Raw genomic sequence first — 27,496 nt, forward strand, 5'->3', positions numbered from 1 at the left:
CAGAAGAGGCTGTGGGCTGCAAGTCTCAGAAGAACAATTAGGGCGTGCTAACCAAGTAAGAGCGACAGAGGACAGCATGGGAATGCATGAAATTGAGATCTCAGGCATTGTGCAATGATTGGCACCACTGACACCAAAGATATGACCATGGGAATGGGGGCCTGAGGTCAAGGAGACAAATGGTTATCATTGAACCGCTGTGACGGCTGTTTTTCCACTGTGATGTTCAATCCATTTATGAAACACATCATTTAATACTCTTCACCAGCTAAGGTTCTACAGCTAACAACTATTAAAGAATGCTCACCCAGAATTTGGCCAGTGAGTTGCTTCTCCATAGCTGTAGTTGACAAGATCACACTTATGACTTATAGCTTCTATCATCTATTAAAAAGATTAAGAGTCTAGTTTAGGCAGTAATTTATAGAAACAGATGAGCCAGTAAAATAAAGGCATATAATCCTATAGTTTCTTAACCAATCTTGCTCTAATTTATAAGTTACTTCTAGGCATATGGTGATAAACAAAAAGAGAAAGGTAGGAGACACACAGTACAGTAAGTAGTCAATAAAAAATAAAACTAGCATTTCCAGAATGGAGTGGGATTATAGGGGGAGAGAGGTAGAGGGAATGAAATGGTCCTGACTAGATTCTAAAATCACTAATGTTAAAGTAAAATATAATTCATATGTTAAAATGAAGTGCAAGACATAAGTTGAGGTTTTAAATTCCTCTTAGACTAAGGAAACAAGCTCGTTAAGAGGTCATTTTTTTCCTTCTTTTATAAGTATCTCAAAATTGCTTGCTAAGGGAATTATTAGAAATGAGAAATATAAAATAAGTAATTTTTTCATAAAGGTTAATTCAAGAAACTTTATCCTAATACTTTTTAATAAAAATAATTTTAAAATAAATTAATATGCAGTTTTGCCTTTGGAAACAAAATCCTATACACCAAATGTAGTTTAACATATTCTTGATAAACCAGGAGTACTTTATAAACCTAAAAATACTCAAGATCATCATTCATTAATCTTCTAATCCAACAATTAACAAATACTCACAGCTCTTATGAGGCCTGTGCCTGTTTCCATTGTACTTAGTCTTGTATCACCAATCTTGATCGAAAGAATTTGGGCACCAGGAGCTACCCCATTCCGTTCAGGTTCTTCTGGAAAATGCCCAGCTGCTATACTAGCTACGTGAGTCCCATGAGCTCCTAGAGGCAAAAAGAGGGAGAAAAGAAAAAGTACTCCCATAGACTATATGCTTTAACCATTCAATTTGTGTACTATTAATCATGATAAAAAACAATCAAATAAAAATATACTCTGATCTATATATCTGATGATATACTATATTAACTCTCTTCAAATATTTTACGAACACGAAAACTCCTTGAATTACATACACTATTCTGCTACCCTGGATTCTACCCTGTTCACTGAGAACAAACACGCAAGTCACAGAGGAGAGAAAGTATTCCTAACATGTGTAATTGACAAAGAGCTTATATCCAGAACAAAGGATCTTTCAAATCCAAAAGAAGAATACAAAGACGCATTCTCCCCAAATGGGTAAAACATGTGAAAAAAGCATTTCTCAAAACAGGATGTTCAAATAGCAAATACATATATGAAAAGATGTTCAACTTTATTAGTCATCTGAGAAATGCAAATTAAAGCCACAATGAGATACCTCTACATACTTTCGAGAATAGACAATTTTAAAGGCTGACAACAGCAAGTATGGATGGGGATGCATACCCCAAACTGCTGGTGGGAGTGAAGGCTGATCACAGGCACATGCTATGAGCCAACAATCCCTCCTCTGGCTACACACCCAACAGAAATGTGTGCACATGGACACTAAGACATTGAGACGAGGCTCACAAAAATAAAGTTGAACTAAAGAAGTCACATACAAAAGAATACATATTGAATTAATTCCATTTATATAAATGGAAAAATATTGAACTATAGAAAATGTGAAATTGCCACTATTTTATTATTTCTGATCTACAAAAACAGCAATATGATATGGTCCAAACAAACGTGGTGATAGAAATCAGGATAGTAGTTAACTCTGGGAGAAGGGAGGGCAGATCACTGAGTGGGAATAGACATGACGGGGCTTTCATAATGTTTTATCTCTTGACCTGGGTAGTGATTACACGCAAGTGTCCACCTGGTGATAATTCACTGAGTGTACGATTTGTGATCTGTAACTTTTTTGTTCATGTTATATATCAATAAAATAAAATAAAATAAAACAAAAACAAAAACAAAAGGCCTTTTTTTCCCAGTGAAAAAGTATCTTAAAAGACATGAATACAGAGAAAGATCCCACTACTATCAGAAAAACAATACAAGTGCAATGAAAACTGACACCTGGCACTAGGCCTCAATGTCTGGGGACAACAGAATCAGAATTCCAGGGCAAGTGAGGCACATGACCCTCAGAACTGGGTCTGCTGCAGTGCTGGGACTCCTATGCTCTAGCCAACTGTTGTCATGCAAAGTATGCACCCAATGTTGTCAATTCTGCATTCCTTATTTTATTTTTTTCCAATAAAAATAGGAAAGCAGAATTTTAATGTTATTTCCCACCCAAAACACCTGGTTGCACACCAGTCAGAGTGGCTACAATCAAGAAGATCGATCACATTAAGTATTGGCAAGGACATGGAGCACCTGGAACTCTCACATATGCTCGGGGTAGTGTAAAAGGGTGCAGCCATTTTGGAAAACAGTTTGGAAATATCTTAAAAAATTAAGTACATACACACTTACCCTATACAACCAGTTCTCTTAGATACTGACCCAAAATAAACAAAAACATATTTACACACAAAAACTTGTACACAAATGTAACAATCTCAATGTCCACCAATGGGTGAATGGATAAATAAATTACGGTGTATCCATATGATGAAATACTACTCAGCAATAGGGACCAAACTATTGATCATCATAACATGGATGAATCTGAAAATCATTACACTGAGTTAAAGGAGATCAGCAAAAAAAACCCACATTTTTTATTCCACTCACACAAAATTCTAGAAAATGCAAAGTAATCTAGAGTGACAAAAAGCAGATCAATGTTGCCTGGGATGCGGGTAGAGAGAGGCTGGATTACAAAGGAATACAGCAAATTTTGGGGGGTGAAACATGTTCCTTATCTTGATTATCGTGATTTCTCTGGTGTATAAGATATCAAATCTTATCAAATTATATACATATGTTCAGTTCATTGTACTTTGGCTATACTACAATATGTTTTTATATATTTCACAAACACACATCCATAAACACTGCATGTTTTTAAATTTTACATAAATGTTTTAGCAACACATTTTTTCATTAAAATTTATGTATTTAAGATTTATATACATAGGTACATAGAGATTTATTCATTTTGATTATTGTATAATATTCCATAGTATGAATAACATGCAACTTCTAAAAAAAAATTCTTGTTTTTGTTAATGGGTATTTAGATAGTTTCCAACTTTTTGGAAATTATGCAGAATGTTGTAGTGAGGATACTTTTATATGTTTCTCTGTACTCGTGGTTAAATTTATCAAGGGTTAACATTTAGAAATTATTGTTCATAAGATTAATTGTGTTGATGAATTTTCTGAAGTTGGACCATGCTAGTATTCTTCTAATGGATCCTACATGGTTATGACTTTAAAAAAACACTTGCTGGTGAATCAAATTACACCTATACTTCCAGACCTAGTCCTTTAGTTGGGATCTATAGATTAAATTCTCTATAAAGTTGTTCTGGGCTATTGAAATTTATCACCTTACCACTTCGTAAATCTCTCTCTCATTAGTAAATCTAAAACAGAATACCTCCACTGGTCACAATGGAGAGCAGGTTTCCATCATCATATATATTTACAGAGTAATTCAACATCTCAGCTGTGCCAAAGGAGCCATATTCTTGGGCCTCTTTGTAGTTTCTCAATACAGTAGATTTACTCAAGTCCCCATCTTCATTCGAATCAATGCAGGCTCTGTTAATTGAGAAGAAAAGTAGACAACAAAATTTATCAATTTTCTTACTTTCCTAAAAATCGTAATATAGTCTCTCAGCTATCTTCTTACTATCCTACTAACTGTACCACAACAAACACAATAACTGCCTGGTTTAGATCTTTGTTCCACACAGTCTGCGGTAAAGATTAGCTAAGATAGCTTACAGGAACTGTCCTTAAACCATGCACAACGGGCTTTAAGAACACTGTCCACCACAAAACCTTACGTAGAAAACCATCTGGCCACTTAAGAAATTAGAACCAAAGCTTGTACTAGAGCTTTAGAATAGTTTTGGATGATTTAGACACACAGCCTAGGCCTTACTTCCTGCTGCTTCTTTTAGTATTGGCTTTGTGAATCCAATAGCTTATGCAGGCTCCTTGAAACTAGATGAATCATGCCAAGCTTTAGTCCCATAGTTATAACGGCCCTAGGCAAACATTTGCTTTTTACAAAAAGCATTTTCTACATAATTTTATGGCTGTCCTCCTGTTTGCTCATTCTCATTTTATTAACTTTTTAATTTTTAAAATATATATTCCAACTATTGGGCCGACCCCGTGGCTCACTCGGGAGAGTGAGGAGCTGGGAGCGCAGCGCCGCAGGTTCGGATCCTATATAGGGATGGCCGGTGCGCTCACTGGCTGAACGCGGTGCAGACGACACCAAGCCAAGGGTTGCGATCCCCTTACCGGTCACAAAAAAGAAAAAGAAAAAAGAAAAAAGAAAAAAAAAATATATATATATATATATTTATTCCAAATACTTTAGAAATAGTCTGATTAAAACTAAATAAATCTAATATGTAAAAAGTCATAAACTGAATGCACATCATTTAAAGTTCAATAGTATGTTTTTAGCTGTTAGACCTTAGTACACATTTTTAACAATACGAATTGTGTTTTAACAAGCTAAGCACATCCGTCAAAACTGCTAAGATGAATTAATGGAAGTCCAATGGTATAGCACAGTGAAGGCATTTATCATAAGTACCAAAACATATATTTCATTAACAAATAACAGTTTGGAAAGGAGAATCCTTGAAAGTGTTTTATGCATACCCCAATGTGATACTCTAAAATGATTTACAGCATTTCAAAGGTTATAGAATACACCAAGGTATATGAAACTGAACACATGGGAAAAAGGAGGCAAAGAGAAAACAAGTAGCATATCAAATGGACTCAGGATTGATAACAGGTAAAATGCATGCCATCAAATCTTTCATATGCTGGAGAGTAGCACATTTGGCTTCAAAATCTACGTAAGTGCCAGCATCCACTCTGGAAGTTATCCACGAAATTTTCCCTTCCTTCATCCCAGCCTACCTAACCACACAATCCCATCTCCCAAATGTGTCCACACTCTATTTCCAGTCTCTGCCTTACCTCTGCTGACAGATGAGCTGATGGCCTGCTAACCGGTTGGCCTGCTTTGCCTCCACCCTGTAGCTATGGTTATTTCAAGTCTGATAATCTGAACTCTGCCTGGAACCTACCATGTCTTCCAGTGGCTCAAAGTATAAAATTAAAACTGCAACAAGGTCCCTCCATGATCATACCTCCACTTACCTCCCTCACCTCCTCCTCCCATCATACATTCTGTGGCCACATCAAACTTCTTACAGTTCCTCCAACGATCTGTGGATTTTTTCTCTCTGCCTTTCTACTCTCTCTGCTTAGATAACTGTGCTGATTCTTCAAGGCTCAACTTAAGATTTTACTTCCAGGAAATATTTCTTGATGCTTCCCAGACTATTTCAGATGTTCCCAATACATGTTTCCATGGAGTCTAGAGCCTAGGGAGTAGCTCCTAAGGTATCGCCTGGTATAAAGAAGGTGCTCAATATTTGCCAAATAATGAAAGAATTAATGAATCAACAACTTTAACAACATTCTCATAGCAAAGACAGGACACATTTCACACTTCAGTGTCTTATAACCACCATCAACATGGAGTGACTCAATAATACGAGCATCAAATCAAACCACAGATTATTACTGACTTCACCAAATAACTCCACAGAAGGCAAATATGAATGTGGTGCAAGGTTATAACTTTCTGAAGGTCTGGTTGGCTTAATTTAAGGAGTAGTTGTTAGGATAAAGAGAAAGGAATATGAAAATGAGATTCACAGAGCAATATGCCTAAGACTGGATAGGAGGTGGGAGTTATATTTTATAAATTCCTTGATATTCAAACATTTCTTTATCAATTTTCTATGGAAAAAAACGCCACAGCTTTCATCAAGAATCACAAAGGAAACATGACATAACAAGGTCAAAAACCACTGAAAAGAAAACAATTAATAGCCTTTCCCTTATTTAATGCTCTATAAGTACTGTTTCTCTCAACCAGTTTTTGCTCAATTTTGAGTGACAGTGAATTTGATACTACACATCCTGACAAATACGCCAAGAGTAGAGTTGAATGTGGCTACCTGCCAAGTGCAGAGAAATGGTAGAAATGTAGCAGGGGGTGGGAAGGTTTGACAGTCTTTATAAGAACAAAACAAATCAAGCCAGGTACCTAAAGAAAAGGTCACTTTACCTCCCCTCAAAAATGGTTGGCATTTCTGAAATGAGAACATTTGCAGACAGTACCTAGATTTACTTTAGGTACTCTGGGATCTTCAAGATTCTCCTCAAAAAATTTGAAATCTGAGGTCAAAGCCCTACAGGATATAAACTGTATCATGCAAAAAAAAAAAAAAAACAAACAAACAAAAAAAAAAGAAGTTAAATTATTTCTAATAGCACTTGAAAGCGATATTTTTCATGATTACAATAAAATCCTCTAAAATGTTACTCTGGGATTTCAGATTTTGTTTCTCTTAATGTCTGATTAAACTCTATTTCCACCACAAAAATTCTAAAAGAAATCCTAGAATATTTGTCAACACACTGCTACAAGTGAATCACTTTCTCAACTGCCTTAAAAGACCAAGAAAGTCTTTTGGAAACATATGCTGACACTGTGGACATCCTGGCCCCAAATTCCTTTTCCTCAGGACAAAGTAATCTGTAGCATTTTCAGAACTTGTGGGAACCACTTTAAATGAAACCACCTACTGCCTCACTACCCAATTCCTGCTAATATTTTACTATTTCTTTAAGTCCTTTTGTAGTATATTTTCCCATATATTGTTTTATATTTGGCATTTTCCTCACATTTAACCTTGCCTCTTCTCCCACACTAAAACTCACCTAAGACTTATCACTTGGAGTGACTGTATCATGTTTTGTCAAATGGTGGATGTACCAAGATTTACCAAACTATGCATTTGAACAACTTTTTAATATTACAAACACTGTAAACCTTTTGGAAAAAAAATTTTTTGAAATGTGTATGCACCTGCACACACACCAAACATACCTAAATACACTACATTAATATCATTTGGACTGAAATAATTATACGCAGATATTTTATTTTCACCCGCAGTTCCAAATGCAGCAGGGATTTCTCACTCAACTGAACATTTTACACACTCGTGATCAGAGGTGAATTAGTACCTGCACACGAAGGAGGAAAGCCCTCCTTTAAAAAAGGCACATTGTCCCCGTGGCTCACTCAGGAGAGTGCGGCGCTGGGAGCGCAGCAGCGCTCCCGCCGCGGGTTCGGATCCTATATAGGGCTGGCCGGTTCGCTCACTGGCTGAGCGCGGTCACAAAAAAGGACAAAAAAATAAAATAAAATAAAATAAAAAATAAAAAAGGCACATTGTAAAGGTAAACAATATGAGAATAATAATTAAGTAGTCATGTCATGTTTTGTATTTGTCATATCTTATGAAACAATTCTTTATATATGAGCAGGAACTCAAACTACAAAACGATTCTTGAGTACAAGTTTCCAGGAAGGGTCCCTGGTTTATTGCAGAAACCCTAAAACACACATATGGCTAAACATCTGTATTAAGAATGTATTACTATTTACATAAGAATAGAAATTCAAGAAGTCAGACTAACCAACTCCAAGAAACCTATCTGCCGTGTACAAGCCATGAAGAAAGAACTGAAAACTGTATATGACAGTTAACTTGGTATAAATCACATTATTATTAGTTGTAGTAGTAGAAACAGCAGCAGCAGTAAAAGCTTACATTTATGGAGTGCTTACTATGTCTAGAAACACTAAATTTAATTTTCAAAGAGAATTTTACTATTTTAAAAATAGTACTATTATTGTCCTAACTAACAAAGAACAGGCAAAGAGAGGTTTAAATAATGTGTTCAAGGTCATACAGCTAGGATTCCAACTTTCAGACAGCAACTCCCACAACTGTATTATACTGCCTAGCTTAAATTTAGCTACCCTGTCCTCTATTTCTAAATCTTCACCCAACTTTCCTCCTTTGCCCTTAAAATGCTTATAGTAAATGCTCTGCAACATTCACTTGCGGTTACTTTCCAAACTGTCCAGCTTCAATTAGGAACATATCCACATACGCCAATGATCAATCTGCTAATGGTTGGTTAATGAAATGAGTTTCTTTAAAACAGATAAAGGTCAGGTCAAAAATACTAACTACTAAGAAGTTCAAGAGCTTGTCCAAAACTACCCAAAGTCAATTTGGTTCTCAAATAGTTTTGCTGAGCAATATTGTCACATACATCAAAACTCTGTGCAGCTCTAGGGGTCTAATCTTCTTCAGGGTAGAAAAAAACATTTTTCAATGAAAGTCTATAAAGTACATAAAGTTTACCTCCAGGCTTCACCATCGTGCCATACCAAGCAGTCATATACAGGGCCAGGATCACAATATTTTTTCTCAAAAGAATTTAGTAATTCCACTTGACTTTGAAGCTCCTCTTTGATTAGTTTATTTGCCTAATCAATTAGAAAATAGGTTAATATCAGTACATTTTGTGTTTCTGAAAGCTGTATTAACACACAACCAGACACAATGTTGCCCAATAGTAAAATCATTTTATCCTGGAAAAAAGTAAGAAAATTTTCTGTCTATGCAACTTGTGGTTAAATTTAATGAAGCAGATATCAATTAATATATTAAACATTTAAAAAGTGCTTCTTTTACTCAAACTCAGTCACTTGCTCTGCCTGCTTTGGGAATGGCACTGTGCTACACGACAGCCAAGACACGTGTTGTTCACATATCTGAAATCTGTGTAACTTTAAAATTAAATTAGTATAAAATGGGTTTATCTATCGACTTTTAAGATTTTTGTATCAGAACCTTTTCTATCTCAAATTTATTTCTTGAGAACCCAAATAAGTAATAAAAACCATGAATCATCTTAACTCTTAGAATTTGCTAAGTTAAACATATAGAAGAATTTAATGGGGTAAGTTAAAATTTATTTTAGCTCTGAGGTCAAAAATGTAGGCAAATGCTTTAAAACAAATTATGTACAAACTAGTTAATAACTAGCACTATCATGTGTTACCCCTCCAAGACATTCTCTAACCTACAGTATCAAAGGTAAGTTAGGTATTCAAAAAAAATCAGTGAAATGATGAGTTTAAACAGACAATAAATTGGGATGTAAAAGCATATAAATACAGAAATTGAGACAAATAATAACATATTAAAACTCTTCAAAGACACCCAATTATAACTTAAAAAACAAGAAATACCTCTAGACTCACTACATAGTTACTATAGTATTAAGATTCAGCAGGGAATGACAAATCATGGTGCATGGGCCAAATCTAATCTGTGACATGGTTGTGTAAATAAAGTTTTATTGGAACATGGCAATGCCCATTCACTTACATATTGTTTATATTTTCATGACACACGGGTAGGGTTGAGCAGTCATAACAGAGAGTAATGAAAATATTTACTATCTGGTCTTTTATAGAAAAAGCCACCCACTGGTCAAGTACACTTAATAGTGTCTGAAACGCATCTGCTTTCTACGAATAGTGTGGTATGAGTATCGTCCTATAGCCAAACAATGTGGATTCAAACCCCAGTTCAGCCATTCATTAACTGTGCAATCTGAGCAAGTTACTCTTCCTCCTGATAATCCTCTGAGGCCATCAGAAACTGGTAGAATAGAAAATGATGACCCTGGCCAGTGGTTACCAAATGTCACTGCAAATCACAGTCATTTAAAAGGCAATTAAAAAGATAAATTCCATGTCTCACTCCACTTATTAAATCAGGATATTAGGATATAAAAGCCCAGAGATCTGAACTATTTTTTCAAGCACTCCAGGTGCTTGGAATCAACCAGCCCATCAGTATCAGTTCCACAAACGAGCATCTGGGAACCAAAAAGTATAACCCCCAATGTTTGAAAACGAGGACTGTGAGCGCTAATGTTAAGTGAAAAATGAAGCATTTTGAAATCCCCTTTAAAAAGATGTAATAATACTTACATATAATTATAGACTATATTAGGTTGAATCACATAAAACTGCTATTCAATCATTTTTGATCTATAAAAAAAGCAATTTCATATGCTTTGACCTGTTTTTTGTAACTATATACTACATTAGATTGCTCTATATTTACTTAAATCACCCTAGTAAATAAAAATTTGACTTTCGCATGTTCTAAAAATCTTGTTATGCTTCTTTTTTATTTATTCAATATATTCAATATTTATTCCTCCTTAAAGGAAATAGTCAATTATATAGACATTTTTGGTATATAAAATGTAATAAAATAGATAATAAAATCCAGATCCCTCTTTTATAAAGTTTGCTGTATATGGGTAGCACCTGAAATACTACGTCTAATAAGCCTAACAGTGAGAGGGTGAAGAAGTACAAATATTGATTGAATAGAAAATTACGCAGTTGTTAAAAAAAAGGATGATCTAGGGCTGGCCCATGGCTCACTTGGGAGAGTGTGATGCTGATAACACCAAGGCCGCAGGTTCGGATCCCTATATAGGGATGGCCGGTTAGCTCACATGGGAGAGCGTGGTGCTGACAACACCAAGTCAAGGGTTAAGATCCCCTTATTGGTCATCTTTTTTTTTTTTTATAAAAAAAAAAAAAAAAGGATGATCTACACAGATTAAGTAAATAAAATTTAAATTCGTATATAGACATACACAGGCCAGTGGTTCTCAACCCTATCTGCATGTTAATTAAATCTCCTGAGGAGCTTTAAAAATGCCTACGCCCCTCAATCCAAGGCTTTCATTTAATTCCTCTTCATAAGCACTGGCAGTTTTAAAAGCTCTTCATGTAACTTGAAAAGTAGCCAGGGTTGAGAACCACTAACATGATTCCATTTTTTTATTAAGAAAAGGTACGTGCATCCAATAAAAGAACAATCCAGGAGGATAAACACGATTTGTGGTGATCATCTCTGGGGGATGGCATTATGAAGGCTTTTCATTTGCTACTTTACACAGTTGTGCTGTCCAAAGTTGCTAGAACTAGCACAAAGACACTGTTTTCATTTAATAAACTGACTCAAAAAAACTGAATGGCAAAGATATAGAACAATGGGAACTCTAATTACTTCTTGTAGAAATATAAATTGGCACATCCAAAAGACACACACAAGAATGTTTAAAACAGCATTATTCTTAATAGTCAAAAATTCAAAATGAAGCAAATAGCAATCTGCAGAATGGATAAATTGTGGTGCATCCATACAAGAGACTATCACAGAGCAATGAAAATGAACTGTAACACCCGAACATGAATGAATATCACAACATAATATTGAGCAAAGAAGCTACACATAAAACATACATGTACTGTATGGGTCCATTTTATAAAATTCAAAACAGGTGATAAGGACTGAATTGTGTCCCTTAAGTTTTATGTATTAGAATCTTGATCTCCACTGTGACTGCTAAGAGGTGGAAAATCCTATCATGATAACTGAAAGGTGGGGCCTTGAAGAGGTGATTAACTTGATGGTTTAATGGTAGTCATGGGCATGGCTCCGAGGGCTTTAAAAGAGCACGTGAAAAGTTCTTTCTTTCTTCGCTCTGCCATTTCTGCCATGTGAGACCCCAGGGTCACTGCTGCCATCACCAAGGCCTTCACCAGATGTGTTCCCTGGACTGTAGTCTTCCCAGCCTCTGAAACTGTAAGCAATACACTTCATTTTCTCTATAAATCACCCAGTTTCAGGTATTTATGAGATAAGCAACAGAAGTGGACTAATACTACAGGCAAAATCATGGTTTGGTGCTTGAAGTCAGGATGGTGACTGCCTTTGGGGAGGAGGAAGCAGCAGTGATTAGAAAGAGGCACAAGAGGGATTTCTGGGTGCAGCTCATATGGAAGAATTTATAACTATACACTTAAGATGTACGTACTTTTACCTATGTGTATTATGTTAATTAGGAAGCTTTTAAAAATGGATAAACACACACGTAAATTGACTTCAGAATAAATAATAAAGGAAAAATTGGCAAAATTAACCAAATTAAAAGAAAATTTGTGAAGAAAAGATAACCTGTGAAAAAAGTCTATCAGTTCTCCAAGAACTCTATGGTAATACAGTTCTATAGTAATGTTTAAATGAAAGCGACTAGCACCAACTTGAGAAGAGCCATTGTTGGCAACATCAAATTCTTCCTGTTTTCTACAGGCTTCTGCAAGGGCCACTCTGTGAACAGGGTCCCAGATTTTTTCCTTCCGTTCTTTCTGCAAAGAACAGAAAAATTACCTTGCAATCAGGTTGACAAAAATTCAGGAAAACCTAGACAGTCATTTCAGTGTGGACCTTGTTACCAATTGTGAATTTATAATGAAATTGATAAAGTAATGGATCAATTATTAAAAACTGGGTAGTTAACTCATTGTATCTAGGTTTTACAAGAACAAATTTACCATGACATATCCAAATATATTTTTATAAATCATATCCCCCATTTTAAAACCTCCCTTTGTCCAAGAATATACAGTAAAATGCCCCCAAACTGACTCAATTCCATCATTTGAAGTAAGAAAATACTATATTCTGGACCCACACAAAATTGGGAGATGCCAAAAGCCAAATAATACAAGCAGAGAGTTAGAGGAAGACTACAGCTGCATTTTAGTAGACACACAGGCTTCCTCAATTTCTTCCCTCTCTAGGTTAGGTTTTTCCATCCTCTGACTTGAAAAGATTCTATTTTACTGAAATTGGTCTTAAACTTTATCTCCGGTATCTTTAACCCAGAAGGTCTCCCAATGAAAGTCTGATAGTTAAAATGAATCTTTTCAAGTAAAATAATCAACTCAACTAAGCTAAATCTTGCTAATTTGTCCCTTATCCACTCAGTTAATTAAATTTAATATACTGCACAAAGATGCCAGGATATATCTGCGTAGTTCAGCCTGAAATTTTAAAATAAAATAGCATTTAATAAAAGTTATGTGCATTATTCTTTTGTATTTTTTTTTTTTGGCAGAATGATTAGAATCTGACAAATAAGGTTATACATATAATACACCGAGTAACTTCTTATGGTTCACAGACCCCTGGAGGAGCAAATAACAACACTGTGATCAGATGAAAGAGCCCACCCATCTTATTCATCAGGCTCACTGTCAAAGGATTACATCTTGTTTTACAGTTGAAACACTGGACTTGTCTCAGCTACTAGTGTTATAGCAGTCTTCTAAAGCAGTACTATCCAATACAGTAGCCATCAGCCATATGTTGCTATCTAAACTTAAATTTTAAAATATTACATAAAATTAACATTTCAATTCCTCAACTGAAATTTTTATAGTGAGAACATTTTATATTGAGAAATACTGAGAACATTTCAAATTCTTAATAGCTACTGTGCTGTGCCTAGTGGCTATCATAACGGACAGAGAAGATACTGAACATTTCAAACACTTCCATCATCACAGACAGTTCTACTAAATAGCACTGTTTTAAAGCATGCTCTTTATTACTTTATTTGCAATTTTCATTTTTCTAATGACAGGCTTGTGTTTCTTATACTTTAGCAGTTTTAGGTCTGATTAACCCTTTCCTTAATACTGAATATGATTAGCTGGGTGCAAGAAGGCTAGTTAAACAGCAAGAAAAACAGGACAAATTACCATGAAACTACAAGTACAGAAACAAATAAGGAGGTCTAGACTTTAAATCAACTGTCAAGTAAATAAGTCCTTCAAAAGTCCAATGAAAGCTACATACCATCTCCCAGAAAAACACAAATACACAAAAACATGAATATAATTTCACTATATTCACAGATTCCCTAGGTTTATCCATGCATCCAAGATTAAGAACCATGACTCTAAATGGTAACATTCCATTGAACAGAATCTTTCTTTAAGCAGTCATTGTTTGAAAGCCACCCAGCCCCCTAAATAATTAAGAGTTAATGAGATTTTATGATAAAATTTTTTTCTTCAGTAGGAATAAAGTCTGAAGAAGAAAATATGCAGGCCACCAGTACTGGGTTGTACATTACCTGTATCCTTTCCTTAAGAGCCTTTGGATAGAAGTCATAGCCATTTTTTATGCCAATATGATATTTGCCTGACGGATTTGTCCAGCTTGCAGGAATCTATAGAAAAAATGTAACATTGCTCACTCGCTTAATGCTTCCCAATTCCAATAATACACTACTGGGAAAAAATGTATTTTACTTCTACTCAGCTCAACGTGGATAGGCAGCATCATGTATTAGAGCAATACTCTTGACATTCTAAGTAGTCACTTAATGTCTCTATGGCTTCTTCTCATCCATACATAAGATGGTTCATCTGGAATAATACCTTTCATTTATACACTGCTTCATAGTTTATAAAGTGCTTTAAACATATACTCTAATTAAACTGCTAAGATCGTTAACTCTTAAACATCGAGACACCTCATCTCCCCCCTTTCCAGTCTACTACCCATCAAATTGGGGGAGGGGAAGGAATTTACAAAACCTTTTAAGAAAAAGAACTTCACTCTCCTCTACAATAATACAGGGATAATGCTTAGATACTAAACAAAAGCTTTTTGAGCTCTTAAAAAAGCTCTATAAAATTGTGTTAATTATATATAACATCTTATAATATTCTTTCCAACTACCTCAAAGTATTTAAAAATAGCACTTAAAGCCTTTAATTAATAGAATGATGTAAAGAGTTTGCACAGTTCACAAATGGAGAAAGCAAAGAGAAATTAAATTACTTACCCAAGCAACAAGAAAGTTGAAAACTGGAATCTAGTTTTATTATGGAGACCAAAATATTCAGTGTAAAGGCTATGAGCTTTAAAGTCAGATAAATCTAGCTGTGAATGCAAACTCTACACTACACCAAGTGGGACCCGCAGCTTCTACATCCTTATCTGTAAAAGGAAGAAAATAATCCCTACCTTATGATTCTCATGAACAATAAAATGCTTTGAGCATTAACCAAATTGAAATGTCAATTAAGAAAATGTAGAACATTCACATTCTTTGCAATTATAGGACTGCGATAATCCCCCCAAAAAACAACTTTTAAATGTGCATAAATTATGAGGTTGAATAATCAGCCCCTAAGAGTTGGCTGACTCATTGACTTGTGCCCTATCTTTAACCAATTCATCCCCGTGTCCCTCGTCCAATTATTTCACAGGTAGAAAACTTTTGGGTAAAATTTTCTCACGACTAAAGAGAGAAAAACAATCATTTACAGAACTTCAAAGATATACTTAATAGTGACTTTTTAAAGGTTTATGTATCAATCATTTTTGAATCAATTGGATGTCTGCAGAATGTGAAATTTCAAGTATGCTGGCATACAAACTAGTGCTTTTCATTCAAAACTTATCAACCTTCTTTAGAGAATAGGGATTCTTAACTCTAATGTTCCTGCAACAGCCCATGATATAATAGCAACAATGATAAAGTATTGCAACAAGTAAAGGTAAGTAGTCACTAGCTGGCAAATTCAAAGAATATTTAATCACAAGTGTCCCACTACACTGTTGGCTTTGTAACCCTTAGCTAGTGACAACTTTTTTGTACGAAGCCATGAAATGCCAAAGGATTAAATGGAATAACTAATTAAAATATCTGCATAATAAAAAGGTGTTAAGATGCATTTAATCACAGTTACTTAAAATATATATAATACAAGAAAAATAATCCAATAGATTTATGCTTAATTACAAATGAGACCAAAATCTGCAGGGTCAATGGAACCAGATACTTCTCAAATCACAACTGACATTTTCCTTGTAGTGAAGGCAGACTAATTAGTTACAAAAATTACACTAAAAAAAAAAAAAAAAAAAAAAAATCAGAGAATAAAAGTTATAATCATGGCGTGCTATCTAACCTTAGCCAAGTTAGAGTAGAGCTAACATTACTCTATGAGGCAGTTATGGAATACATTATTTTACGTATTTGACTATTCTACATAAATGAAGTTATTTTTTGTCTCTTTAAGAATCAAATCTTTATATTTTGACCATTTTAAATTAGTATCTTTAAAATGGTTCAGGTAACTACAATGCAGTAAGATTGATTTTCATATGACATATAGTCTCTTTAATTACTAATTACATCTCATTTCTCTGCTCCTGCTGAACAAATTCAGCATTTTTCTTAATAAGCCAAGTGTCATCAGATATGTTATTGTACCATGCAATAAGCCTTTTTAGCTTTTTTTTTTTTTTTTTTTTTTTTTTTTTGCCTGAAAATGATTTCAGCCTTGCCAGCCTCATGGCACTTGCCAGTGGACATGCATACTGTCTCCTTTGGTTGTCACTGCATCTAAATACTGTGCTAAATCTGGCCAACTCATTACTATGCCTGGTTTTATTTATTTACTTTTTATACATAAAGCTAAATACTGATGATTTTAAAACAACTTCAAGTTTAATGTCATAAAATGAAAAAAGCACTGTGCTCCCTTCCAGAATGTTACTAAAATTAGAATAAGGGAAGGCAGGGAAAACACCCCAAAACTAAAGAGAATAGGAAATGAGACTTCAGAAGGTCACCACATTTCAAAGGTTGCAAAGTGAAAAGAATGTACTGAAAATCAGTGTGGAAATTATGAAATATTAATACATGGTGTTCGGACAACTGAGTCTTCTTATGGAAAAAAAGAAATAGGACTCTTATTTCAAACCAAGTATAAAATCAATTCCAAGTGAATTCTAGAACAAATATAAAGAGAAAAACTGTGAAACTTTTTTAAAAAGTAGATCTGCATGACTGTGGGGTCAGGAAAGATTTTTGAAGACTTTAAAAGTCCTAATCAAAAAAGGAAAAGACTGATATTCAACCAAATGAAAGAACTTCCATTTATCAAAAGACATCACATGGAAAGTGAATATACAAGTTCAGAATGGGAGAAGACACCTGGAACACATATAATCAAAGGACAGGTAAACAGAATATATAAAGAAATCATACAAATCAGTGAGAAAACAACAGACAATAGCATAATAAAAACAAAAAAGGCAAATGAACTTTTGTGGGCACTTCATAAAGAGGAAATCCAAATGCCTAAATATATGAAAAGGTGTTCAACCTCATTAGTAATTAGGAAAATGCAAATTAAAACCACAATGTGATATACTTAGATTCTCAGTATATTTTCAAATATTAAAAAGTCTGAAAACGCCAAGTGTGAGCAGGGTAGTGCAACAATTGAAACTCTTATGCACTGCTAATGGAAATGTATTCAGGACAAACTCTGAGAAGAACTGCTTGGCATGACCTAAGGAAGTTGTATTTTCATGACTTGGCAATTCTGCTCCTAGGCACGCATCCTGGAGGTATCTACACACAAGTGCACAGGATACCTACACAAGAATGTTCTCTGAAGAATTGTTAGTGATGGTACCAAACTGGAAACAACTCAACTGCTCATAACAGTAAACTGTAGTATATATAAACCATGGCATACTGCACAGTAATGAAACTGAACAAATCATTGCTACGTGCAACAACACAGGCAAATCTCAGGAATCTCAAATCTCCCAAACAACAGGGAAGGAAGAAGACATAAAATATAACAGAAATGAGGACATTCATGTGAAGTTCAGAACTGTACTGTACATTGTATGTATCCATATAGATGTGGTAAAACTACAGAGGAAAGTAAAGAAATGATTGTCACAAAAGCTGAAATGGGGAAGAACGCAGGAAGTTTCTGAGGTATGGCAATATTCTTTGTCTTATCTGGATAGTGGATACAATGGTGTTTGCTCTACAATGATGTTTGCTCTAATTATTCATCAAGCGGTATATAAGTATTTTACGTTTGTTTATTTTACAATAAAAGGTTTTAATGTTCTACTCACTTTTTTGCTTCTAACCTGCCCATGGGAATACCACTGGCCATTATCAGTAACTAACCAGTAGCTTATCAAGGAGGCCTAGGTATATAATCCTTAGAGAATGAGATTACTGAAATGTTCAAAATACATGACTAGCAGTTGATCTTAAAATGGGAGAATAAGACACTATTAGCAGTTTATAGACAATTTGGAAGGAGAAATAGAATATATTCATTCAATTCATTTTAAAGCATGACTAATTCAAATAAACTTAATGACTTTATTGTGTTGCTTTCTGAAAACTGTGTGCTAAAGAGCTGGAGATCCAACTAGCCAAAATCCCAATGATGAATAATTCTTCTTTTTAATGACTACGGCAAAATATCTGAACACCTGCACATCCTTGAAAAAAGAATTAAATTGAACATGTGTGTGGGCACGTTTTTATGTACGTATGGAGAGGGGAGTTATAACCAAGAAGACTGGCAGAAAGTTTGTGTAAGGGGCAATTAGACTCCCACTGCCCCATCCCACATCCTGCCCAAACTTCAGCAACCAGGCAATTCTCTCTATTTGAACCAGAAAGAAGTTGGGATGTCAGCCTCCTGGAGAGGCTTACACTGCCAAGGAGAGAGATGGGACATACTGAAAAGAGTCCGTACAAGATCACCCCAGACCCTTTCTTGGCGTGACTCACTGAATACTAACATCCAGGCTTATCTCTCACTCTTCCCCTAAATCCCAGCCAAACAGGCCAAGGTCCTCTTTCAGGGAACTGAGAGCATCCCAATGGAAAAAAACATACTGCATACAGTGAAACCCACCACTGAAAGACTCTGAACAAGCAGAGAGAGCCTCCAATCACCATTTTTGTGCCTTGCTAAATAAGAGACAGCCAAGGAAAACATCTGAAGTAAAAAGCAGAGAACAAGAAAGGAGAAAAGGAAGATGAGGCAGAGAAAGGAGGAGGTGAAAAAAAAGAACAAAGGAAAGAAGATGGAGGAGGAGGAGGTTGAGTAGAAAGGAAGAAGGGGAAGGGAGAAACAATGAAATGGAAAAAAACTCAAGACAATAATTAATGTCATCATAGAGAGAAAATGTTGCATACACGATACAACGATGTGCTCTGAACATGAAGGGGCTTTTGCAATTAAAAATAGGCAAAATTTAGTCAAATTTATACAAGAGTTAGAAGATAATGTTGAGAAAACCTTGGAAATCACTCAGGAAAAAAAAAAAAAAGTGAAGTAAAGGAGGGAAAACATAAGAAAATCGTAGGATCGATTCAAGAGGTACAACATCCAATTCACAGGAGTTCCAGATAAAAGAATAGCAAAAACAATAGGTAGAAAATTTTCCAAGAGACAATGGAAGAAAATTTCTCAGAAATGAACCTGAGAGTTAAACCCTCTTCTTCCAAACATTTTACAGATAAAGTCTAAAACTAGAAAAAATAAAAAAATAAAAAGTATCAGCATGTTATTTAAAATTTTGAATAAAATTTAAGGTATCAGAGACTTAAGAACATTAAGTCTGAGTTAAAATCAGCAGGGGAGAGATGGGACAAGGGACTTAACATTTCTTGTTAGAAGCCTTGTAGAAATATTTGTATGTTTAAACTACATGGATATACTGAACACAATTAAAAATTAAGTTTAGAAACCCCATTATATGGATAGGCAGAGAATACATAACAGTAGAGCTAAAAAATGTCATCTTGTCAAATTTTTTGACCTTCTTATAAGATGGCCCAAATGATCCACTCCTCCTAGTATTCATGCTCTTGTGAAATCCCCTCCCCGTAAGTGTGTGCTGGATTTACTCACTCACTCCTGATGAACAGAATATAATGAAGTGACAGGGTATCATTTCCAAGATGACTTTATAAAAACGCCATGGCTTTCATCACAGGCACTTTCTTGAAGCACTCACACTGAGGGACAACAGCTGCCATGCTGTAAAGCAGCACTGTGGAGAGGCCCACGTAGCACAGAACCAACTCCTCCCCGTTCCATCCAAGTTGAGCCTTCAGATGAAGCCACAGCCATGGCCGACAGTTTGCGACCTCATGAGATATCTTGAGCTAGAGGCACCCAGCTAAGTCACACCGAGATTCCTGACTCACAGAAACTGAGGTAATAAATATCTGTTTAAACCATGAGGTTTGGGGGTAATTTGTTATGCAGCAATAGGTAACTAATACCCCTCCCCCCCCCAAATATAAGCTAAAAACTTTAAATGCTTTGAGGCTAAAAACAGAAGGGAAAAAAACATTAATAAGGAGATAAAAGCTCCAACCTTAAGCACTCTTCCTGAAAGACCAATAATTTCACCATCTTTTGGCTCTACTTCTGTAGCAGTATTCACATCACCACTTCCTGTTGTATCAATGATATCAATGATTTTTGGTTTTCCATCAGTTGTAACCTGAAATTGAGACAATTAAAATATGAATTATAGATTTTAGGTTTTTATCCTTAATAAAAGCAAAGCAAACCACTATATATACGTATGTATAAAATTTTCTGCAAAATCTGCATTCATTTAAAAAAGAGAACTTAATTGTTTTACAGCCAAAGCCTGACAAATAACAGGAAATGTAGTCATAGAAACACCACGGAATACTTCAAGTGTTTCATATATTCGCCCAATAAATATTTACCCAACATTTACTATAGGCCACACCCTATTTTAGCTGTTAGGGATACAACAGCCATCAATATACAAAATTCCCTGACCTCACAGATCTTATATTATAGTGAGGAAGTCCTGTTAATTCTTCCTCTAAAATAAAGTTCAAATCCATCTTCTCTGATTTTCACTACCACTGTTCTAATCTCCAAACCACCATAATCTCTTGCCCTCCTAATGTGGACTGCCTCCTCACAGGTCTCTCACCTTCCACTGTTGGCCCCTCCCCAGCACCAAGTACTTCCTCTGCAGTACCCTCAAAGCTTTGGAGTTAAGGTATACCCTAAAGGAGAGGGAAATTCACTGTGTGGAGGAAACAAAGACACACACTTTTTTTTTCTTTACAAGGCAAAGCAAAGGGGGTAGCTGGTACACTCAAATCTCACCTCAATCAGGTTACCATAGAACCCCAGAGGGTCTGACAGGTTGAAGCGGCCATAAAGGCCTTCCAGGCACAGCTGTTATTTTTATGTATGATAATTCTTAAGTTGGATGTTTATTTCATGGGAACTGTCAATATTAGTAACAAATAAGAATTCTAACACTCAAAAGGCTCAAAGTTATAATAATAATAATAATAATAATAATAATAATAATAATAATAATAATAATAAATCACTGTGGAAATTATACCAAATCCTGATAAAATTATGCTAAAACTTAAATCAGATGCTGATTTTGAAGGGATGGCTATGTATCTCAAAAAAACAAAAAAAGTAATAAAGAAAAACGTAAGAAAATCCACCAAAATAAAAATGAAAACAATTAAGAAGTTAATATAACCCTACACAATTAAAACTAGCTCGATTATGTACTAATAATATAAAAGAAAATAATCTATTTTAAAACATATTCCAAATAAGTATGTAATTAGAAAGATATACAATAGCACTAAGACCTCAAATCACCTACCTTCATCTTCTCAATGAGCAAACAACTTCAGTGACTTGAGATGAAGAATAACAAGAGATCACTAACAAGTCAGACAGATTCTTCTCATTAGAAATCTCATAATCAGTATAGGAGCAAAGGAAAAAAGCCTATTGGGATTTAGTGGCTTATTTACCATCTACTATTTTTACAAGCTTTACTTACAAGGATCTCTCTCAGTCTCTTATACACACACACAAATCCTCATTAAAAATTCTTATATATGCAATTTTTCTATCCACACATTTCTTACTTTAACATTAGATAAAGGCAACCACTCCACTGGAGATAAAAAGACAAAAATAGGAATTTAGGGTCAGAAAGGAGGGGTTTTTAAAAAGGCAAACCACCTGAGAATTTTGGAATGGAGCTTTAGGAGCAAAGGAGGAAAGATGGAAATTGAACTGCTAACACCGGAGCTATATCCCTCACCTCTGAGGTGAGGGAGGTGTCGCATAGGAAATGGGGACTGAATGGACAGAGTTATGGAAAGAACTACAGTATTGACCCCTGTGTGCTGGGGTGGGAGACAGAAATGCTTACTGGGCTATGCTGGGTGAATGATACAAACTGCTCAAAGGTTTTCCAATCTGTCAAAAATCTAAGTTACTTTATGTCTCCACTGTAACCACTATGGTGGAAGTGTTGGAGAGGGTTGGGAAATTCACTAAACATTCGTAGAAAGGACTGAAACAAAAGGGGGAAAGTTTGCAAGCTATCTTAAACAAAATTAAGTGAATGTATGACTATTTACCTGAAATTTCAGAGAAAATACTGAAAATATTCTTTTAAGCAAGCGCAGATTTAACAAATAATACTTGGTGACTTTTATTCAGACAGCATAAAAACGAATGAATAAAAAAATCTTTGCTTTCAAAAAGCTTACTATCAGTTGGGAAGACACGTTAAGTAGAGAGATAATTACATACAGGACAATAAATAATAGGGGTCAGAACAGTATCTGTGAAAGCATATGAGAACACAAAACCCAGCTTGGAGAAATGAAGGAAAGCTACTTGAAAAAAAAGTAATAAAAATTAAAATTAGTAACCATTTATATATATACATATAACATATATAAACTTACTTATTATAGTTTATTATAGTTCAGTGAATGTAAAAATAGATTTTTATAGGACTACATTTGACCCTTGAACAGCATGTGTTTGAACTGTAAGGATCTACTTTTTTCAATATATTTAAACATTTTTTAAATGTATTTTCTCTTCCTTATGATTTTCTTAATATTTTCTTTTCTCTGGCTTACTTTATTGTAGGAATGCAATATATAATACATATAACACAAAATATGTGTTAATCAACTGTTATTGGTAAGGCTTTTCTGGTAAACAGTAGGCTAGGAGTCAAAAGTTATACTCAGATTTTCTACTGCGGGGGGGGGGGGAGTTGGCTCCCCTAATACCCACGTTGTTCAAGGGTCAACTGTACTTGTAATCGCCTTCCCCAAACCTTTTTTTCTCCATGAAGAAATCACATTCCTACATTATGCACATATACTGTATACTTCTCCATTCAACAAAAATATTTAACTTTACAATCACATTTCATACAACTTTGATATATGCTTTCAAAGAATTTTAACTTAACCAGGAAAAAGGCATGTAAACAGAAATAGTAAAATGAAATATTTAAAGTGTTATCAGGCTGATATGAACAAATTGCTATGAAAGCAAAGAGGGGAAAAAACCTAAATAACTCTGTTAGCAGAGATTGAACCTTATTCATCTTTGAAGCCACAAGCCCTAACACAATGGCTGCCACATACACATAAATATATGGTGGGGGGCTGAATTAAATCAGGTGATTTCCCAAAAGGTAATGGGGTCAAGACTCAGCTGGGTCTTAAAGGATTAGCATGAGTTTACAGGTGATGGTAGAAGGTTTGCAGGTAAATTAAACACCATATGCAAAGGCATGTATTGGGAAAAGACCTGAAATATCTGGGTGAGTGGAAAAGAGAGAAAGGTTCGATGGGGGAGATGTGGGGTGAAGGATGGGGGACGAAGGGCTATGGGCAGAAGAAATGGTGAAAATTAAGGTTACATGAGGAAACTAGCGCTGGATGGTAAAGGGTCTTACATACAAAGCTCAAATTTTTGGATTTTTATGCAAAAGCAATTGTGAATCCACAACAGTTTTTTGTTTTAAACAAAGGTGCAATACAAGGTTTGGTTTTTAAGAAAAATAATTTTGGCAATGTGAAGGATGGATCAAAGAGAAGCAAGACTGGTGACAGGGAGACCTACTGGCTACTGCATATACAGTGTATATTCTAGCCTAGTTCAAGTTCCTTCTTGTCCATGAAACCTGACTGGTCCAGCTCTGACAGGCTACTCTCCCCCTACCCTCCCAATCAATCTCTGTAACAGTCACAGCCTGCAGGACTACATCATTTAACACAACCTTAGGCACCTGGCAGGTGCTTGAATATTTTCTGAAGAAGTATTTAATCATTCATGTAATTATTACTCTTCTCATGCTGTAGAACCTCCACTTTTAACATGTCCAGACAGCAGTCACAAAAGAGAACTGGGCCCGAGGAAGCTATCACAGAAGGAGACAACCCACTGCATTCTTGACGGTTTTCACTTGCACCTCTAACTCCTTTACTTGTTTCCTATCTGGCTTCCCTAATGGCCAGTCCAGCCTCCTCTTCCTATTTCATTCTTTCCTTCCTTTTTATTTCTATCCACCTTCTTATCTTAATGGCCACAGATCTACAAAATAAACTCGTTAAAGGTGAGGAGAAAAAAACCTTAAAAACTCATTCATGTTTGTAAGCCACCTTACTGAATTTCTTTTAACTGGCCTTATTTAGGTCAATACCACAGAGCCAAAGGTGTTAGAAGAGTTATGTTTTCATTTGATTTAGGTATTTTACTGCTTGAATATTTATGTTATGTGCAAACATCTAACATATTTACCTTTCAGATAGTGATTAAAAATACAGCATAAGCTTCCAAAAAATACACTTGCTTAAAAAAATTAGTGTTTATCTAATACTTTTCTTGGACATTTTAAAATGTCACATATAATTTATCCTCTCACAATTTTCATAACAACACTGTGGGGTGAAGATTACTGTTACCTTCGGAGAGTAAGTGAAAAAAATTGATAAGCAATGTGGAAATTTTACAAATTTTCTACTGAGCAGTACTTCTCCAAACTTCTCTGCTCCTCTTATTACCTTAACAACAGAACTAGGGAATCACTTACCCCAACTATTCTCCTCCCACTTATCCCTATGAAAAGTAAACACACACCACAGCGGGATGGAAAGCATTACTACTCTGTAATAACGCCTCAGTGAGGTGATAGCTGTCACTGTTTCAAGTCTTCAGAGTTATTAATACAGCAACTGTACAACTACAGTTACCAAGCGGGAACTCATCGCCTGCTCCTCCTCTAATTCACCAAAGCTGCCAGGCAGGGTCACCATAAGGTGCGCTGTACTCCAGGGCAGTGCTGAAGAACACCAGGAAGCAAGATTCCCAGAGCTCCTATAGAGTGGGCCAAACCTCCAATCCCCGCATTACTTCCGAACCTCCAAAATGCTACCTCAATTATCAGAGAGCACAATAAACGATCTAGGTGGGGGAAGATATAAGGGGGATGAAGAAAAGTATTATTAAAACAGTTTAGTGTAGAAAAGGGGATAAAAGTAGCTGAAAAACTGATAGACAAGGGAGGGATGGACATACGGTAGGATTGGTCAAGGAAGATTTTGGAAGCGGTACCTTGAACAGTGATGAAATTTTGCTTAATTTCAGCGATTTCAGCAAAAGGCCAAATTTACAAAAGTTAAACTTAATGTTGCCTTATGTTTCGAGGCTTAGAAAAAAATACAGAAGCATCGTTTCGTAAGCTTTGAAGAGTTCGCCAAAAAGAAACTAACCTGGATTTTTTCTTACGTGAAACGGAGACTCAGCCATGAGTTCCAAATGACCCTCCACAAACACACTGCAGAAGATCGTTTAAAAACAGAATACACGAAACGACCAGAAGAAACTACCCCGGAAGCGGGCTGAGTTATCTTCTCGAAGCCAGCTTTTCGTTTTTAGAGACAAGCTGTTCTTCCCCAAACCAAATCTCTCGAACCCCAGCAATAAGAATTCAGTTCGGATACGTCATTTGTTCCATCTCTGCTTTCTCCCCACCTCACCCCCGAAATTAGAAAAACTGTAAAATGCTCGTTGGAAGACATCAGACAAGGACCGGTGCTCACGACACGAGCGACCTGCACAGGCAGGCGGCGTGCTGGGAAGGGGCCCCGGGGGTGTCCTGCCCGGCAGCGCCTAAGCTACCAGGATGGAGCTTTCCGGGGGGCGACATGCGGACCCAGGCTCCCCCAGCCAGCCGCGCCGGACTTCTGTCTGGGCCGGGAACACGGCCCAGCCCGGGCGCCCGACTGCGGGCCCTCGCCCACCCCGCGGCCCCGGCACCCGGACGCCGCCGGGTCCCTCCGGCTCCCGGCTCTGCCCTCTGCCCTCTGCCTCCTCCCGGCGCCCGGCTCTCGCCGCTGCCCACCCCGGCCCGGGCTCGGCCGCAGAGCGGGGCTTCGGCCTGCCGGGCTCCGAGGCTGCGTCCCCGCCCGTGTCCCCGGCCGTCCGCGCCCGGCCTTCGGGGGCCGCCTCACCTGCATGCCCGGAGCCCCGGGGTCGACCCCCGTGTCCAGGACAGCGATGAGCACCCCCCGCCCGTCATACTCCGGATAACGGCAGAGGAAGGAGGCGGCGCCGGTCTCTTTCTTGGGCAGGAGACCGTGAAAAGGGAAAGGCTCTTCGGTCGCGGCGGTGGCCATGGACGAAGGCTGGAGGACGAGGAAGAGGCAAACTGCCAGGCTGCGCGTGGACCAGCAGCGGGAGGACACCCGAGTGGCCCCGGGTCGGAGGCGGGGGCGAGGGGGGGGCCGGCCCGCCGCCCGCCAATCCCGGCCCGCCAGGGCCAGGCGGCCAATCACGCGCTGCTACGTAGGCCACGGCGCCGCTCTCCGGCGCTAGGCCTGAGGGTTGTCCGGGCTGCGGGGGACGGGGCGGAGTCTGAGCACGTTACGGGAGGGTTCGGTTCTGGAACCTGGGCTTTCCGAGAGACCCGCACTTGAGATTTTTAGGAGGGAGTGGCTCCCTCCACGCTCAGGATCCTGATGTCCGGGGCTGAAACACTCCCCGACAGACCGGGGAGGAAGCGGACGGCCAGCCAGGAGGAGGGGGAACCGTCCGCGGGGCAAGTGACGGTTTCCCAACGCGAAGGTTACGGGCAAAACTTCTGTGCAGCTGCCGCTGGGGCAGTCCCCGTGGGCTGCCCCGAGGAAAGGGCGCCTGCGGTGTGGGCGAAATCCTCGGGCACACGTCTGTGAAAGAGTGGCCTTAGCTTTGGTGGGGCAGGTTAGGGGTTCTGCCGTCTGTGCCCCGTGGTCGGGGGTGAGAGCAGTAGGGCGGGGACAGGCGACAGTTCCAGTCAACAGGAAGTGGGTTGTTGGCCGTCCCGTCGTCTTTGTAGCCAGTGACAAAGCGCGACACTGCAGTGAGCTCTTCCTAGCCTCATTGCTTTATCCTTGGCTTCCCAGTTTTGTGAAAAACTTAAAAAAAAAAATTGAAGTTCCTCATTGCTCCTTAACGACTGTGCATTCAATTG

General features: G+C 37.2%; 1 protein-coding gene across 3 annotated transcripts in view; it reads right to left on the reverse strand.

The window, feature by feature from the left end:
• TPP2 (tripeptidyl peptidase 2) overlaps nt 1-26,716 on the reverse strand; it is a 68,141-nt gene extending 41,425 nt beyond the window's left edge. For all 3 annotated transcript variants that reach the window (XM_063102437.1, XM_063102435.1, XM_063102438.1), the window contains exons 1-8: nt 26,499-26,716; nt 20,519-20,647; nt 14,418-14,513; nt 12,538-12,642; nt 8,759-8,883; nt 3,865-4,028; nt 1,065-1,219; nt 308-384 (exon numbers count right to left, since the gene is read on the reverse strand). In XM_063102437.1, coding sequence (XP_062958507.1) covers nt 308-384; nt 1,065-1,219; nt 3,865-4,028; nt 8,759-8,883; nt 12,538-12,642; nt 14,418-14,513; nt 20,519-20,647; nt 26,499-26,663 — 1,016 coding nt within the window. In that variant the 5' untranslated portion in view covers nt 26,664-26,716. The remainder of the gene's footprint in view (nt 1-307; nt 385-1,064; nt 1,220-3,864; nt 4,029-8,758; nt 8,884-12,537; nt 12,643-14,417; nt 14,514-20,518; nt 20,648-26,498) is intronic.
• Between the last annotated feature and the right edge of the window lie 780 nt (nt 26,717-27,496).

Source organism: Cynocephalus volans, chromosome 7 (assembly GCF_027409185.1).
Source record: "Cynocephalus volans isolate mCynVol1 chromosome 7, mCynVol1.pri, whole genome shotgun sequence".
In the NCBI taxonomy this organism is placed as follows: domain Eukaryota; kingdom Metazoa; phylum Chordata; class Mammalia; order Dermoptera; family Cynocephalidae; genus Cynocephalus; species Cynocephalus volans.